Consider the following 18,905-nt stretch of genomic DNA (forward strand, 5'->3'; position numbering starts at 1 on the left):
ATGACTCGTTCAATAATAATCTCTGGCTACCATTTGTCATAGTTGCCGGTCTTTCAATCTTTGGCTGTTATAGGTAAACACTTAATCCTATAATTAGAAAACTTTATTAACCAAAGTGTAGTGACACAAAGATTGTATGATGAAACATGATTTGATTTTCTGTACAGGAAGGTTCTTTTCTTTCTTTATCCAAAGCTTTTTGTGTATAAGACAAAATGTTTATACATATGCGGTTTCTGTCGTTTTGTTTATTTTCTTTTTAATGGACTGACTATAACCATTACTTGCCAATTGTCGATATGAAAATCATGCTATATATATCAGATTCAAGCCATAGTTAAATTAGTGGGCATCAAAAGTGAGGGGGTTCCAATTTCATACTACAGAATTTTTTAATATGTCAAGATACAACTTTTGCACCAGTCCGGCCAGTCTGATCTTTGCAATTCTAATACTTCTATTGGCTATTGGATTCTCTATGATGCTTTTCACGTATAGAAACAATAAGCAGCCGGAGGCCTTTGTGTAATTTGTGTTTGACAAATTTGCAATTTGATGACGAATTTAAAAAAATCCATGCGACAAGGGTGTTTTAAGTATAGACTAATATTACTTAATTGGCCAAATGCTTCCACATACTTGAGTAATTCAACTAAATCGGTAACTGAAACGCCATAAACAAGCTCAATAGCTCTTCTTCTATCATACCAAGCTTTCATATAAGGAGTTTTAGCGTTCAAATTTTTCGTCATGGAGGATATTATTTAGTTTTAACTTGACAGTCCTTAAAAACAAACCCCATTTTTGGGAAGAGAACAACTCATCCACAATTCTTTTTTAATAATATAAAAGGTGAATGTGAGGACTCACCTTTGTTGGGATTTTTGGTATTTTATTTTTTGTGAAAACATTATGGTTGGATTAAATGTTGGGCGTTCATCTGCATTTTATAGAAAAGTTGAAAAAATGATAAAAACAAGAAAAGACAATCATCATGATTTAGTCCTTGGCATCAACAGAAAGGAAACAAAGGGTTTTACAAAGTAAGAACAAATAATGAGATAAATATACACTCTTAAGTTGTTAATATGTGTGAAGGAATTGGTAAGGAGCATAAACTGAGAATGCGAATATATGGGGGCATCGCAGGGAAAATGCTTGAACACCTCCCTTGTCGGAATGGGACACCAAAGTAACCCCCTTGCGTGGACATTTTTTTATTTTCTATAAGTATGTTTTCTATACCTATGTTATCTAGTTTACCAACGCATATTTTCTTTGAATTTAGGTGAATAGATCCAAAAAGGTATATCGGAACAAGCAAGATCTACGGGAACGAGGTGGTTCATTTAAACAAATCCCTCATTGCACCCCAGATCCTCTGCTCCAGTACCTTATCTTGGGTCTGTGTGATCTCCATCATATTCATATAGGTGCACATCGAGTTTTCGACACAAGCCAGGAGACTTGAAGAGGCTTTGATTGGTACCACTAGGAAGTTGTCTGCACAAGTGCATCTTCAGAATCTTCGGCATATCATTGGGTAAGTCATGTAGTTTTGAAGTAGATTTAATTGTAGACTTGCACATGTTCTAATTTATAAAACTTTGCTTGGATTCGTTTTATTTTGAATTCATGAATGTAATGTGAGACCTTGTAGTATAGTATATTTTTTAATTGCATGTTATGGTGGTTGACAGTGGAGTATACGAAATTATTGTTGTTTCACATTCTACTGTGTACATTATATTATTATTGCAGGCTTAAGGAAAATTCGCAGTTACTTGTCTTCTATAAGATGCTTATTGTATGTCAAATTATTCTACCGTATTTGTAGTGCTGTAAATTATCTCATATTTGATGTCTTGTTTGAAAATCGATGTGCCTATGTTGGTTGGCAGGGAGTTTTCGCCCAGTTACAGGGGAGACTCTGTAAAATTTTTTTTAAAATCTTTTTGGGTGTTTTGGTTAGTGATTGCCTTAAGAGTATAATAAGACAAATTGGCGGCAATATGGACTCAAAAGGCGGGGTGCTTCTTTCCGTTAAATAAAACAAGACATCCTCGGAGATTGTTATCTGATGTATACTCTTCTACCGCATGAGCTAACTTATTTTATTCCAAAATAGGGATTCTTTCCACACGTATGTCTATAGAAAGACCTCTGCGTGTGTCTCTTTATTGGGGAGGTAAAATACACTACGAGGATGGGTCAATTTGTTACTTGCCTCGTATTTGCAACCGTACATTCTCATTACGATGCAGGATTGGATATGATGATTTGGTGGATAGAATCTATGAATATATGGGCGTCGATAGGGGGCTGTTCAAGTTGAATATATTTCTCCGCCAACCTTGTGGCCGGAGCTCTTATAACGTGTCCCCAGTGGTTGATGATGAAACTCTTGCGATAATGTACGATGTATGGAATGAAATTGTTCCATACACCGCAGAACTGTATATCGAGAAGGATGAAAAATTCCAAAATCCTCGAGTCACCGGGACATTCATTTCACCAAATACTAATTTAGGTCCGATGATGTCGCTTGTCCATGCATGCATGGATCCGACAAGATTTCAACCAAGCTCTAGTACAGCAGTACCTGAGACGGCATCGGTATCACAATGGGCACATGGAGATTGTGGTAGGGACTCGTTAGAGCCACGTCTTACATCAGGCTTAAGGACGCAAGTTGAATCTGTTCAGGGCCTAGACTCGATTCAAAGTTTTAGAGATCCAGAATCGCCGGATCATCTTGGTAGTTATGGCTTGGATTTTACTGCCGGTCCAAGCCATTGCAACAGCCCCCTATATGATGATTTGGAGCATGACGTGGAAGATGTAGAGGAATCTGAGTCGGTTGATGTGTCAGGCAGTGACTCTGATCCAGAAATTGGACAACATGGAGTCCACCTGGATCTTGAGAACCAACAGTCTTTTGATGCATCTAGCAACCCCTTGTATGCTCCACGAGGATTGAAATTCTTCTCTAACCTTGGAAACATAGATGAGGACGAGTATCTGACAGATGACGATGAGTTGGAGCGCATTGTGACATTTAGTGAGGAAAATAATAATATAAGGCTGCATATGAGATTTGAGAGCAAACAACAGCTGAGCAGGGCTATTAGAATGTGGTCTATCACTCATAATAGGGAGTTTAGGGTTGTTGAGAGCAAGAGAAACACCTGGGTTGCCAAATGTAAATCCGCAATTGAAAGGACCCTCACCACTGAAGCCGACTCATCGGAACCTCCATGCGACTGGTGTGTCCGAGCAGTGAAGAAAAAGACACACGGATTGTGGCAAATAACCAGGTGGGTGAACGATCACAATTGTGTGGGTGATTTGATGAGTAATAGCAATGCTAGTCTAACATCTTCGGTTATTGCTAGACACGTTTTTCATAGTATTGAAGACGATCCTGGGTACAAAGTAAAGAACATAGTCAGTGATGTTAAAAATGAGCTCCCGTTTTCCACTTTTTTTTGGTACCACATTGAAGGCAAACAGGTAGAAGATTAGGTGGTACCTATGCTCGAATGAATCGGCGTAAACTGTAAGCTTCTTCGCAGTTCCTCTCTCTCTATACTGGCCCTTGAGGCGTCCAACCGCCTCTCCCACCTGCCAAGGGTCTCGCGCCTTGAACTCCTTCGTCAATTTGATATCTTGTCCTTCGTCTTTGAGTTTGACGAACTGTCGCAGTGTTTCCCGAGTAAGAGCCACTCTCTTGCCTCGAACCCACGAGACGATGAGATTGCCACTGTGGCTTTCTTTGTTTTCCACGTTGGCATAGAACTCCCGGACCAAGGTTGGGTAGTAATGCTTGGGAAGTTGTAAGATGTTCTCCCAACCAAGGCGCTTGAATGCTGTGGAGATGTGGTAGTGTGCATCCACTTCCGGTGCCAAGTGCTTCTCGATGATAATCTCCTTGTCTAAGCCGAATTCATACCATTGTTGGTTTTCAAGCGAGGTGAATCGAGTGGTATCGTAGTCCGGAGGTGGCTCGTCACGGCTAGTAGACGCGGTCTTCCGGCGAGAGCGAGGTGGCGGCTCTGGTGACGGAGATTCCTCTTCAGGTGACTCCTCATGCAAGGAAGGTGTGTGTTCCTCTGTCGACGAAGATGGAGGTGTCGGTGCTCTAGACCTTCTTGTGCGAGCCATAATACCTATACCAAAAGCAAGATGAACCTTCATTAGAAATCGTAGAAACTTGCTCGCACGTATTAAATAAGAATTTAAAAAAATTTAGGCAGAGTTTCCCCTTGAAAAAGGGCTAAACTACCTGCCAACATTTACCAAAAATTCAAGCAAAAAATCTACGTAAGACCTCACAAATACAATTCTCACATTGAGAATGAATATTACCAACAAGGTTGTCATGATACGCTAAATACTTCCAATACTTTGACAATTAAAACCATTTGTAAGATTGGAATAAAATTTGAAAGTAAAGTAGACTATCAATGACACTATGCTATAACATTAAGCTTCAACCATCAATTCATCGCAGCGTCTCCATATGCCTTAAGAAAAACATCTTCAATTCAAACAATTCTCAACTTTTGGCACTTTCCTTCAAACCAATACATAACTACCCACTATACTTACCACAATTTATCATCAATTTGCATAAAGATGCACTTATTTCAAGCAAACAAATGCAAATTATACACCAAAACAAGAAATTGCAAACAAAAGTCTAGTGTGCTTTCATGAGAAAAATTATAAAATTTCTCACCATATTAACAAATTTCTCAAATCTAAGCAAACAACCATAACTAAATGTATATATTATCACAATGTAACACAATTGTATCAAGAAATTTCAACAAATAAGCTTTTATCACAATTACTCAAAAACTTAAAAAATTATGCAAAAATAGGAATTATAAAATCTCAAAAGAAATTGCAAATTGTTACCTCAAATGTAAAGGAGGATGCTGGAGGATGATAATGATGAAAAATGAGGGAGAAACAAGTCCAATTTTACCCACAAATAAAACAAATTCCGTGCGGCCCAAAATTGCCTTTTGAATATCAAAATCCACTTTTGATGATGTTTTGTGGTGAAATAGCTTACGGTTTATGATCATACAAGGGTTAGGGAGGTGTTTATGGTGAAGGATTAGAGATTTGATAGATTAAATAGAAGATTGGAGAAAACGGGGTAGGGTTTCGGTGAGAAGAGGGAAGAAATATTTGAAAAGTGCAGAAACGAACCCTCGTTTCTGTTTTATCCGCGAACACATCCGAGGTCGTATCTGTTCTTGTAGTCCTCGGATCCTACATGGCTCGGATCCACAAGTGCTGAAGTTTATCCGAGGTCTCGGATCAAACTGGAACTTGAATGATCCGGGCTCGGATCTCCTGTTTTAATTTTTTCCGCTTCAAACGATCCGCGGTCGGATCCTTCTGGGTTTTATAGGATACGAGCTCGGATCATCACAATTCTGCACTAATTACACCAACTGCAATTTTCAAAACATTTTCTCCCTTTTCCGACTAATTCCAAATAAGCTACAAAACTCATGAATTTTTTGAATCCACCAATCGCTATTTTAAATGCAAAAAAGGATTATTGTTAGTCTCACTGTTGTCGAGTGAAATGAAATTCACACAACTTTACAGCCAAGAAATAATAACTGTGACATATTTAGTGGTAGTGACTTTTAAATATTTACTAAAGTTAAGAAGTCCAAAATACGTATTAATCAAACGTCAAAAAGAATGAAGGAAATGAGCTTCTATGGTGGTTACTAACCTCGAATTTTGCAAATGCGAGGTATACATTACCTCGCATTTGTAAAATGCGAGGTATACATGACCTCGCATTTCCTAAATGCGAGGTATATATGACCTCGCATTTGTAAAATGCGAGGTACGCTTCTTTTTTTTTTTTTTTTAATTTCGGTGGTCTCAAAATTCATGTCCACTTCGCATTTCGTGAAGACCCCCAAGATAGAAAACCATGCACAAAACGCCCCCTTTGTAGAATTTTTTTAAATTTCATCATATTTTTAGAAATTTTTCTGACAAAATCATTATCTACCATATAGACTGAGGGTGAGAGCTCCCATGATGATACGTAGGAATCGTCGTCCGCCCATGTGGCGGTAGGTGATTGGCTTCTGCTGACATGAATGGTGAACTGGCCTTGGTGGTCTCCGCCTGGATGTGGGCTTCGTCTTCTGCTTGGCCAATTATATTTAAATTTATTTTAAACGGTTTTGGATTTGCAATTGTTGCTGATACAGTAGAGCAGTTGGTTTGGTATTGTGGTCGTTGAACTCAGAATCAGTTGATATTACGGTTTTAGCATTGGTCTATTCCTATTTACATTGGACACTCTTTTATTGTATTTTGGAGTTACTAGTGTTTCTTTTCAGGGGTGTATTGGTAATGTGGGATTTGTCACCTCTGGGGTGATTAACCGGGCGGAAATTCAACTTCTTCTCGGGGTTTGTGAGCGAGGAACCGTACATTTCCTTCTGGGTTTTGTCATTGTTTTCCGAGGTTTAAGTAATTGCAATGATGAAAGGAGTTGCTTTTCGAAGTTTTTTTTGTCATTAGACAACTTCGTATGTTGTCGTCCTCCATGAGTAGTGCATGTGATTGAATGCTTGCGAATTGGGCTCTGTTGTACATTTACGAGGTAACCACTCTCGTCCATTGCCTGTCCTTTTTTACAAATCACGGGATGTTTCTTTTGGGCGATGGGTTGGAAGCCAGAAAGTCAGAAACCTTAACCGGGTGCTTCTCTCTCTTTTTCGTCATTCTCTCACCTTTTTTTTCTTCTCCTCTGCCATCTTCGTCTTCCTCAGGTTGCAAGACTAATAAGGTGATTTTTTTGCTCTGTAGATTTGCGTTAAAAAAGCTTTTCTATTTTTTTTTTTGCACTTCTAGAAGACCTCTTTTCCCCATTGTACTCTTCTCCCTCAGATGCATCTCTTTGTTTCCCTTTCTGACATGTTATGAGGTTATTTTTGTCCAATTATTCCTTATTTTGTTTTGTTTTATTGTTATTGAAGATTTTTTTTTTTGGGTTAGAAAACACCCTTATTTTGTTTCTTGTATTTGCGTCCAATGTTTTCCATATGTTTTGGCTAGAAGTTAAAAAAAAAAAAAAATTCCTTGTTATTACTTTGTCTTTCATTTTGATGATGCGTTATATTAATGATATGCCAGTGAACCACAAAATCGATATGGATGTTTCCGCCTTCCTGCCCATGAACTCTGATGGTGGAATAAGCAAATGAAGAGGTAATACCGTAAAAGTACTTTTTGTCTTTTATATCAATACTATTTTTTTTTTCAACAAACGATATCAATACTATTTTTTCGAAACTCCAAAACTTGGGGTTTCCCAATCTTTACTTTTATTATTATGCCTCCTATTTATCGTTTCCCCTCTTTATGATTTAAGTTTTAATCGGATTCCATAGCTATTTCTAGAAGTGGTAAAATGGATAAATGGTTGATAAATGATTTTTGTTTAATGGATAGTGGATAAAATTAATCTAATTCAATTACAACCATTTAGTAAATGGATCTAAATAGATAGGGTTTAAATGGATAATGGAAAACCATAATCCATCCATTTAACCCGTTAGTAGAGTAGACTAGTACTGTATTTTTTTTTTTTGGTGTGCATATGGATTCTCGTTGTCTATATTCCGTAGTCCATATTTTGTTGTCCTTGCAAGTTTTTTTGGTTCCTCAATGATGATTCACAATTTTAGTTCACTCCCACGCCTCTTTACTGCTTATCCTATTCTTATTCATTAAATTAGGAATTCATCAAAATGATTATAATGATTGGTTAGAATGTAATCCAATAAATCTAAAACAAAGATAATGTGATAAGAAAGTTCTGATTCATAATGCTTAAAGATTATCTCAAGCCGCTACCCAAAAATAAAAAAAAAGGAGCGATTTTTTCCATTTCCATAATGTGTAAAAAATTGGCAATAAAAATTTCATTCTATATAGCAAACTATCTTACTAGAAAATTTGAGAGAAAATGAAAAAGATTAAAAAAGAAGAAAAGGGGCAGTAACTGGTTAAGGTTCAAATCTAAAGAATTAGTTTTGAGTTTAAATCTCTTTCTTCCTTCTGTTTCTTAAGTTTCACCCTTTTCCTACTGAATTTTTTTTTTTTTTTTAAAAAAAAGCAACTTGAGTTCAAACATTTGATAATGATGAATTTAGCACTTGGAATAGATTTAGGCCCTATTTGGGGTTGTGGTGCTTCCGGTAAAAATGCATTGTTAGGTGCTAAAAGTAAAATATTTGGTGAATATCATTCCATAAAATTAGAAGTGAACTTTTTTGTGTTAAAAGCATTTTTAGCAAAAGGTTAAATTTGGCACTTTCATAGTAGCTTTTGTGATTTAAAAAATAAAACATTGAATATAATCATTTTATCCTATATTATGAACTAAATAAAGAGATAAATACATTTAAAAATTTTTAAATTACATATTATCCAATACAATAAGTACTTATTAAACTATATCTCCAAATAATATATTAAAAGCACTTAAACACTTAATAAGTACTTTTATTAAAAATTCTATTGAAGAATTACTTTTTAATAAGTTATTGCAACTCCAAACGGACCATTAGTAGAAAGCAAAGAACATGTGATTATTAAGCAACTAAAGGGAAAAATCTACAAAAAAAGAAAAAGACGAAACTATACTGAAGGAAGTACAAGACAATCACAAAAAAAGATTCTTCTCAAATTTAACCAACTCATTGAGGCCAGTTATCAATATTTTGACTATTTGTTTCTAGCTCCACTTCTTTCTTGTGAATTATACAAGCGTTCAGCAATGATGTTCTCTTGTTTTGTGGGCCCACAACGATGACGCTTTCTGGAACGAAGAAGTTGTGAGTCCTGGGTCTGTCCGTCTTTCGGTTGCATTCTATTTTGCTAAATGGATTTATACGGATCTAGCGGATAATCCATGCAAATCCATCAATTTAATTGATTTTAAATGGTTATCCATTTAAAGTCATCGTCCTTTTTTGAGTCATCCAAATCCATTTAAACTTGGTTTATATGGATGCATAAATGAATTTGAATCCGTTTTGCCACCTGTAGCTATTTCCATAATACTGGAAAGTTAGGATGTTGGAGTAAAATTCAGAATGCGTAAGCAGCGACTTTTGGATTACCAATCGAAGATACCGGTCATGATGTCTACAAAACACCACATGAAAACTATTAACTACCCAATTTTCAAATCGAAAGTATCTAGGTTCTTAACCTTCCCCATTGGAGAAATTTATCAAATAACAAAAAATCATTCCACAGTGTTAAAATAGTTTGGCAGATAAAAGATTTAGAAATTTATCTGAATAATAAAAAAATCATTGCACAACATAAAAATAATTAGGCAAATAAAAGAGTAAACTGTTTAAACCAAGTACTCCAATATCCTAATTCATTAGATTCGGTTCCACCGCCGGCTTAACATAAACTTTCGCACTATCAATTGAATTTTAGAAACATCTAATTCAACTTGCTCTAATCAATAAAGTGAAAATTCACACTTTAAAATTTCAATTGTCCTATTTCCCGTAACTAACTACTACATCAAACCATCCAACCGAAGCAAAACTTTCCAGTTTTCAACACCCAATTTGATGACATCAACAATTTGTAATAAAAAAAGAACCGTGTCTATTTCCATTTAATGACGATTCATACGTGTCATCGGAGCTTTCACCCTTAGTCTATATGGTAGAAGAAGATAATGAATGCTTGTACAACCACATAGAGTCATGATCAATTCAACATGAATGCATTGTTTATTATTAAGATAAGATGATAAATGTTTATACAACCATACAAAGTCATGATCAATTCAACATACACTTGATATATATCCTGCAAGACTAGTTGTATTTTGATAAAGAAGTATATCATGGTAGGCAAACTACCCAAATGCATATTTGTGCTGTTTTAGCCTCAAAATAAAAGTGGAATACTTTGTTCATTCCTGAAGAAGTTGCTAGGATCAACCTTGCTCTTTATCCTTGCCAACTTTTCAAAATTGTCTTTGAAGTACATTTCTCCCCATGTCTTTGCTTCTTCATAGTTGTACTCCTCTTCATTGACCCCCAAATCAAGATCCCTGTAATTAATATATGCAGCTCTAGGATATTGAGAAACAAATGGCTCCATTTTCTTATGGAGCCTTCTTATCCATTCAATATGCTTGTTGCTCTCACTTTGGTTATTGTGCTTCCAATTTACCAAGTATTGTATGTTATACAATGTCCCATTCCTGTGTGGGAATGGAAGTTCAGACTCGCAAATTTGGCTCATTCTTCCACCAAAAGGATCTAATATCATCATGGGACTGTCTTCTTCAAGAAACATTTTCTTTATCAATACCCATGCCTTATCTGGTATTGGTCGTGTAACAAAATCAGATTTTGCCTTGTCATAAGCAGGCGTGCTCCTTTTGCTCAACAAATACTGCAACGAACTTTTCGGTGTTTTTGACGCGAAATAAAGCGCTGATTTGATCCATGGAACTTGATAGCATTCTTTCTTGATGCAAGGTTTCCTTTTGCAATTTTTAATTTCAGTGGGATCTTGAAAGCAATCTCTAACCTTTATCCCAAATTCCGGCAAGTATCGGCTTGATAAAGTAACAAGTTTATCAGCCGTCCCAAGATACAAACCTTGAAAGGAAATCTGAACAATCTTTTCTCCTCCTTTTACTACTGGTGCTGGATTTTGAAGGATCATTCTCACGAAAAGATCTTCAGGAAATTGATGGGCAATATTTTGCCATTTCTGGATCAATTTTATATTGTCACGATCAAGCTTTCTACGAACTGTGAAAGTTGTAACCTGCTCAGGAACACGAGATAGCTTGAGTTTCCATGCAAGTACTACCCCAAAACTTGCTCCTCCACCTCCCCGTATAGCCCAAAACAAATCTTCACCCATTTTTTTCCTGTCAAGAATTTGTCCATTGGCATCCATAACCCTTGCATCTACAACGTTGTCAGCAGCAAGACCATACTTTCTTAACAAAGTCCCTACGCCTCCACCACTTATGTGCCCACCTGATCCAACTGTAGGACATAGCCCACCAGCAAATGCATGGGTTTTACTTTTTTGAGCAATTGCATAGTAAAGTTGGCCTAGAGTCACCCCAGTTTGAATCCAGGCAGTTTCACTTTCCAGATCAATGTTAATGGATTTGAGATTGCATAGATCAATCATGATGAACGGGGATCGACAGCGGTATGAGAGGCCTTCATAGTCATGTCCCCCACTCTTGACTCTGACTTGTAAACCAAGCTTTTTGCTGCAAAGAATAATGGCTCTCATTTGGGCCTCATGATATGGTGTGACAATAAAAAGAGGGAATGCAGATGTTGAATTTGACCATCTTGAAATTTTTTGGGCATATTTCAGGAGTGATGAGTATTCTGGAGAATTAGGCTTGTGAATATATTTTTCAATGTTTTCTTTGGAACTGGTGGATATGCAATGAAGAAAATCTTCAAATGCATTACAGGTTACCAAGACAAATAATGGTATCAACAAAAAGGATTTAAGAGCATGTCTACTACCCATGGATTCTCTCCTTTTGATGGTTTTGTATAAGAAGAGGTTCTTCGAAACGAAGCACAAAAAGTATATAAAGGCCAAAGGATAGGAAACTTTGCACTCATGAAAATCTAGGGCTTTAAACTTCTATCTTTTATGGTTAAAGAATATTTTCATGATTTTCTAAATTAAATGGGTTGAATTATTGTAAAATATGCAGACTAAAGTGAGAAAAGATAGGAAAATAATGAATTCAATGCATAAAACATTAATTTGGATACTTTATTCTGTAGTAAAAACGCAAAATTTGGTTCCATAATGGTAGGAATTAATGCATATGATATGCTCTGAAACGTAGAGACAAAATTGGGAAAGCACCAGTTTTGTCTCTGCAACGTAGATCTATGCATTTCATATGGAACCAAATCATATCATATGCATTAATTCCTACCATTATGGAACCAAATTTTGCGTTTCTACTACAGAATAAAGTATCCAAATTAATGTTTTATGCATTGAATTCATTATTTTGCTATCTTTTCTCACTTTAGTCTGCATATTTTACAATAATTCAACCCATTTAATTTAGAAAATCATAGAAAATCATGAAAGATATTCTTTAACCATAAAAGATAGAAGTTTAAAGTTCTAGATTTTCATGAGTGCATAGTTTCCTACCCTTTGGCCATTACATACTTTTTGTGCTTCGTTTCAAAGGACCTCTTCTTATACAAAACTATCAAAAGGAAAGAATCCATGGGTAGTAGACATGCTCTTAAATCCCTTGTGTTGAAACCATTATTTGTCTTGGTAACCTGTAGTGCATTTGAAGATTTTCTTCATTGCATATCCACCGGTTCCAAAGAAAACATTGAAAAATATATTCACAAGCCTAATTCTCCAAAATACTTATCACTCCTGAAATATGCCCAAAAGATTTCAAGATGGTCAAATTCAACATCTGCATTCCCTCTTTTTATTGTCACACCATATCATGAGGCCCAAATGAGAGCCATTATTCTTTGCAGCAAAAAGCTTGGTTTACAAGTCAGAGTCAAGAGTGGGGGACATGACTATGAAGGCCTCTCATACCGCTGTCGATCCCCGTTCATCATGATTGATCTATGCAATCTCAAATCCATTAACATTGATCTGGAAAGTGAAACTGCCTGGATTCAAACTGGGGTGACTCTAGGCCAACTTTACTATGCAACCAGTTTTGTACCCATTCGTTGAACGGAAATCGTCGAAAAATAATAAATTATTTAGCCAATTTTATAAAAATGTCGATATGAAATACAAATTTAATGTATATTTTATTATAACCTTTCTTAAATACGAACTTAATGTATATGAAAACTTACGATGAAAATACTTGTTTAAATCCTATCTCTTCATACAAAACAAATAGAAAATAAAACCAAAACACACAAAATTCAAGATATGTTACTAAATGCTTACAATTGAAGATGAACGTGTCTTTTTAAAAAAAAATGTGTATCGAAGAAAGATGTACCTGATAATCAAAAAGAGTGAAAACCCAAAATCGATGCTTTAATGGGCCAACCGCTTGCACTGGAAATACCTAACCATGAATTTGATGCTTGAAATTCGTTTATTAGAGGCTATATATAGGCATAAGAATTGATAAGCATATAAAGAGATATTGATAAGAATATTAAAAGTAGTTTTATCTTAATTTAAGTTGCTTAAAGTATTTAATTTTGGGTAGGAAATAAGAATTGATAAGGATATAAAGAGATATTGATAAAAAATATTAAAAGTAGTTTTATCTTAAATTAAGTTGCTTAAAGTATTTAACTTTGGGTAGGAAATAAGAATTGATAAGGATATAAAGATATTGATAAAAATATAAAAAGATAAGAATAAAAAATAGTTTTACTAAAGGCGTGCATGTTAAAAAAATTATACGGGTCATACCTTGTTATACCTAGAAGTTCACAAATCAAAAGAGGAGCAAGCGGCCGCAAATATATGATTATGATAGAATGATAATCTGCCGCAAATATAGGATAGAATGCTTAGGATGGTTATAAGGATGGTTTTATAAGTCATACATGGATGATAAGGACGGTTTTATATTTGAAATTAAATTTAGATAGATATTGATAATTGATTTCATGCTTATGAAAAGAGAAAGATAAACTCCATATAGAGCATAGGTTATTTTTAAAAAAAATGTGGAAATTGAGATGGAAGAACGTAGGTTATTTTATAGAGCGAGTTGAAACTACTTGCTGTGTCGTTAAGCCACATAGGAAAGAGAAAGTATAAAGTGATAAGAATGAGAATACGACTTTATTATATATATATATATGATTGCTAAAAAAAGTAAAACTCATGCATTTGCTGGTGGGCTATGCCCTACAGTTGGATCAGGTGGGCACATAAGTGGTGGAGGTGTAGGGACTTTGTTAAGAAAGTATGATCTTGCTGCTGATAACGTTGTAGATGCAAGGGTTATGGATGCCAATGGACAAATTCTTAACAAGAGAAAAATGGGTGAAGATTTGTTTTGGGCTATAATGGGAAGTGGAGGAGCAAGTTTTGGGGTAATACTTGCATGGAAACTCAAACTATCTTGTGTTCCTGAGCAGGTTACAGCTTTCACAGTTCGTAGAAAGCTTGATCGTGGCAATATAAAATTGATCCAGAGATGGCAAAATATTGCCCATCAATTTCCTGAAGATCTTTTCGTGAGAATGATCCTTCAAAATCCAGCACCAGTTGTAAAAGGAGGAAAAAAGATTGTTCAGATTTCCTTTCAAGGTTTGTATCTTGGGACGGCTGATAAGCTTGTTACTTTATCAAGCCGATACTTGCCGTAATTTGGGATAAAGGTTAGAAGTTGCTTTCAAGATCCCACTGGAATTAAAAATTGCAAAAGGAAACCTTGCATCAAGAAAGAATGCTATCAAGTTCCATGGATCAAATCAACGCTTTATTTCACGTCAAAAACACTTAAAAGTTCATTGCAGTATTTGGTGAGCAAAAGTAGCACGCCTGCTTATTACAAGGCAAAATCTGATTTTGTTACACGACTAATACCAGATAAGGCATGGGTATTGATAAAGAAAATGTTTCTTGAAGAAGACAGCCCCATGATGATATTAGATCCTTTTGGTGGAAGAATGAGTCAAATTTGCGAGTCTGAACTTCCATTCCCACACAGGAATGGGACATTGTATAACATACAATACTTGATGAATTGGAAGCACAATAACCGAAATGAGAGCAACAAGCATATTGAATGGGTAAGAAGGCTCCATAAGAAAATGGAGCCATTTGTTTCTCAATCTCCTAAAGCTGCATATATCAATTACAGGGATCTTGATTTGGGGGTCAATGGAGAGGGGTACAAGTATGAAGAAGCAAAGACATGGGGAGAAATGTATTTCAAAGACAATTTTGAAAAGTTGGCAAGGATAAAGAGTAAGGTTGATCCTAACAACTTCTTTAGGAATGAACAAAGTATTCCACTTTTATTTTGAGGCTAAAACAGCACAAATATGCATTTGCGTAGTTTGCCTACCTTGATATACTTCTTTATCAAAATACAACCAGTCTTGTAGGATATATATCAAGTGCATGTTGAATTGATCATGACTCTATATGGTTGTATAAGCATTTATTATCTTATCTTAATAATAAACAATGCATTCATGTTGAATTGATCATGACTCTATGTGGTTGTACAAGCATTCATTATCTTCTTCTACCATATAGACTAAGGGTGAAAGCTCCCATGACACGTAGGAATCGTCGTTATATGGAAATAGAGACGGTTTCTTTTTTATTACAAATTGTTGATGTCATCAAATTGGGTGTTGAAAACTGGAAAGTTTTGCTTCGGTTGGATGGTTTGATGTAGTAGTTAGTTACGGGAAATAGGACAATTGAAATTTTAAAGTGTGAATTTTCACTTTATTGATTGGAGCAAGTTGAATTAGATATTTCTAAAATTCAGTTGATAGTGCGAAAGTTTATGTTAAGCCGGCGGTGGAACCGAATCTAATGAGTTAGGATGTTGAAGTATTTGGTTTAAACTGTTTAATCTTTTATTTGCCTAATTATTTTTATGCTGTGCAATGATTTTTTTATTATTCAGATAAATTTTTAAATCTTTTATCTGCCTAACTATTTTAACATTGTGGAATGATTTTTTGTTATTTGATAAATTTCTCCATTGGGGAAGGTTAAGAACCTAGATACTTTCGATTTGGAAATTGGGCAGTTAATAGTTTTCATGTGGTGTTTTGCAGACATCATGATCGTTATCTTCTATTGGTAATCCAAAAGTTGCTGCTTACGCATTCTGAATTTTATTTTTGTATATTTAATTTTCTCTTCGCTTTTTTCTCCCCTTTTTACTAATCTAAGTTTTACATGATTTTTTGGTGATGATTGCAGGTGGAGAAAGTTGGGCTTTTTCCTCTTCAAGACTGCTGAAACACTCCAAGATATGGTATATTTTATGTCATTCACTATTAAAAAGTTTACTTTCATACACTCTGTTTTTTTTTTTTAATTTTCAATCAAGTTTCGGTTGTGATTTTCCTGGTTATTCATTATTTGGATGCTCTTTCACAAGCTTCCTTTTCCATTCATTAAGGAGAAGGTCTGTTTTCTTTATTTGCTTTGCATCTCTATCCCATTAAATGATGGATCTATTTTTGATAGTTCTGTGCGTACTTAGACGCCGGGCTTTCAGCCACAAATGACGAAAAGCATTGTAAGTCATCAAGGATTTCCATTATTTTAGATTATTGTTTTTAAGTGCCTTTTCCTCGTCTTTGCATAAATCTTGCCTTTCATTTTCTTTTGCTAGAGTACGAGTTTTTCATTAAAATTTTGCCAATTTGTTCCGAGGGATTGGCCTGTGTATTTAATAGGATGATATTTTGCGACTATAATGTAAATTATAGCAGAATTAGTGCTCCCTATATTTGTTATTACTTTAGTTGAGCGTCACTTTGTTATTGCAGGAAAATCTTGCAATTTAGATCTAAATTACCTTTTACCAAAATGGATTTTCTTCCCTTCTTTCCTGCCATTCAAGAGGCTTTTTATTGTTAATGGAGCTTTTTTATTCCCTTCTTCACACCTTTTGGCTGGCTTTCGTGGTACAGTTTAGTTGTACCGGACACAGCAAATCTCTTGGTAAAACCTCTTATTTATTTATTCCATGAATTTGAACTGTACAAGCTAACCAATTGCTTTCAGCCCTATGGCAATTTTCACTAAAATACAAGGGACTAGAATAAATTGTTTTTATGTTTATAGGCAGTAAAAGTTTAGACCAAGATTAACAAGTCTCGAATATTAGAATTTAACCACATGCTAGAATTAGTAATTAAATTATCATATTGCTTAGCAACTTTAAATTAGGTATTTGTTAACTACAAAATGGATCAAATTGCTACAAAGCTGTAGTTTCTTCCTTTTGTTTCATTTTGTGATTATTGACTAAAAAATCTCTTATGGTTCTGCATCTATCCAAGAAGAGGTTTTCGTTCTTTGTTTTTGCAATCCTTTTTTTTTTTTTTTTGTCTTAACTTTTCAACGCATACTTGCTTAGCTTAATTGAGGTGGACTGTCATTAAGCTCAGAGAGTCAATGATGGTGATTTGATGAATAAGCTTAGAGGTCAATGATGGTGAATTTGTTATAGGATTGAACATTCATTAACTGCTATTAGTACATTATGGTACCTTTGCCACTTTTTCATCTTTCTGAAATCATTCAGCTTTACAAATCAGTTGAAGAAATAACTGGAGAATCTTATTAATGTTTATTTTTCTTGTATTTTCTTTGGCTTTGTACGTGATATTATGCCTCTGGGTCATTGCGTAATTTTACCAATCTAATCGTTTCAGTTTGGATGGTCAAATTTTTCTTATTGGATGGGATAATCTGAAATTTTTAAATGGTATGCAGACACGGAAGATACTTGGCAATGGATGGACTAAACTTGTAAGAGTTGTTTTAGGGAATTAATTCGTGGTAAATGAACCACTTATTTAGTATTTTAATATTTGTCTTGCGTTAATGCCTAGATATTTCAACAGCCATTTAAGCCATTGGGAATTTGCGATTGATTAAGCAAAATCTTGTGCAAGCTTAAAAACTAAGTTTGCAACTCTTTTTTTTAAGTGCCATGAGTCTATGATTATTGATTCTTTCTAATTGTATAGAAAAAAGAAACTAATAAAATAGTTATATTTGCATAACCAGATTGTACTTTTATCGAAAAACTAATTCACCTGGAATGTGAATTTGGGCGTGAATAATTCTTGAAGTTGCAAATATTCTTTGAAGATTGGAGAAGCCTTTCTGGTTTCTGGAAAATCATTGCCACGCTTGAAGCCTCTACCATTTTAAATTTTTTTTAAAAACTTCTTGTTTGGCAGATAAGTTTTTTGCCAAGTTTGTTTGCTACAAGTTTTTTAAAAACTTTAGCTACAGTAACCTCAAAAAACTTTTCAAAAATTTTAAATTATACACTTCAAAATATTAAAAAAAAAAAACACATTTCAAAAATTTTTTTAAAAATTTCTACAGTAAGCTACAGTAAAATTTTAGACAAACACCCAAAAAACTCATTTGCTAAACGAGTGTATCTCTCAGTTGTCAGATCTTTGGAAAGTTTTTCTTGTTTGTATTTTATTTGTCAGGTTGTTCCCCTTTACCTTTTTTTTTTTTTTTTTTTGTCATGGGACAAAAGATAAAGAATTTTTGTTTTTTTGGTGTCACGTTTATTTGGATTTATTTTGAAAGATAAACTACAAACATTTTTCCTCCAATCTAATTTCACCTGTGTTTTTAATCAAGTTATTGTCAGGGAAAGGAAGAAAGAAAAAAGGATGCAACGTTTTTCAGTTAAGCACTGGGGCTACGTTAGTCATTGGTGTATTTACTTGGCAACAGAGGTATGCATTGCTAGTATCTATATTCATTTATGCTCACAAGAGTACTTTTTATTCTGCATATTAGCAAAGATTTTGTACGTAAGCTCAGTGTCTTGCTTGCCTAAGGACAAGAAGAGGCATGTAGCTTTTGCATATCTTTTGTTTTTTGTCTTCCTTTTATCTTTTGATTTCCTTCTCTTACTCTGTATGACTTCTTAATAGTTAAAGGTAAAAACCATGGCGGGTTCGTTGTAATGATATTTTTTTTCTTTCTTTTTTGAAGTTATTGATTACTCTTATTTGGAAAATGGATATCCCTGTTCAGAAAAGAGAATTGCTTTTATATTGCTTTGATATTGATGATTCATTTGGAAGCTAAATAACTCAATTTTTTTG

At 34.8% G+C, this 18,905-nt stretch overlaps 1 protein-coding gene and 1 pseudogene across 1 annotated transcript; one reads left to right on the plus strand and one right to left on the minus strand.

The window, feature by feature from the left end:
* Positions 1-9,978: 9,978 nt before the first annotated feature.
* Positions 9,979-11,607, minus strand: LOC113740726 (berberine bridge enzyme-like 22). Its single transcript, XM_027268256.2, has 2 exons — positions 10,630-11,607; positions 9,979-10,566 (listed from the first exon to the last, which is right to left on the minus strand). Exons 1-2 carry the CDS (start codon positions 11,605-11,607, stop codon positions 9,979-9,981), a joined length of 1,566 nt encoding a protein of 521 aa, XP_027124057.1.
* A 729-nt stretch (positions 11,608-12,336) lies between these two features.
* On the plus strand, positions 12,337-15,092 carry LOC113740727 (berberine bridge enzyme-like 22; annotated as a pseudogene).
* Positions 15,093-18,905: the final 3,813 nt, after the last annotated feature.

Source organism: Coffea arabica, chromosome 4e (genome assembly GCF_036785885.1).
Source record: "Coffea arabica cultivar ET-39 chromosome 4e, Coffea Arabica ET-39 HiFi, whole genome shotgun sequence".
Taxonomy (NCBI): Eukaryota; Viridiplantae; Streptophyta; class Magnoliopsida; order Gentianales; family Rubiaceae; genus Coffea; species Coffea arabica.

Coding starts and splice junctions, on each gene's coding strand:
- LOC113740726 (XM_027268256.2), bottom strand. CDS start 11,607: ATGGGTAGTAGACATGCTCTTAAATCCTTTTTGTTGATACCATTATTT. Junction 10,567..10,629: donor TGCCGGAATTTGGGATAAAG/GTTAGAGATTGC, acceptor CCTTGCATCAAG/AAAGAATGCTATCAAGTTCC.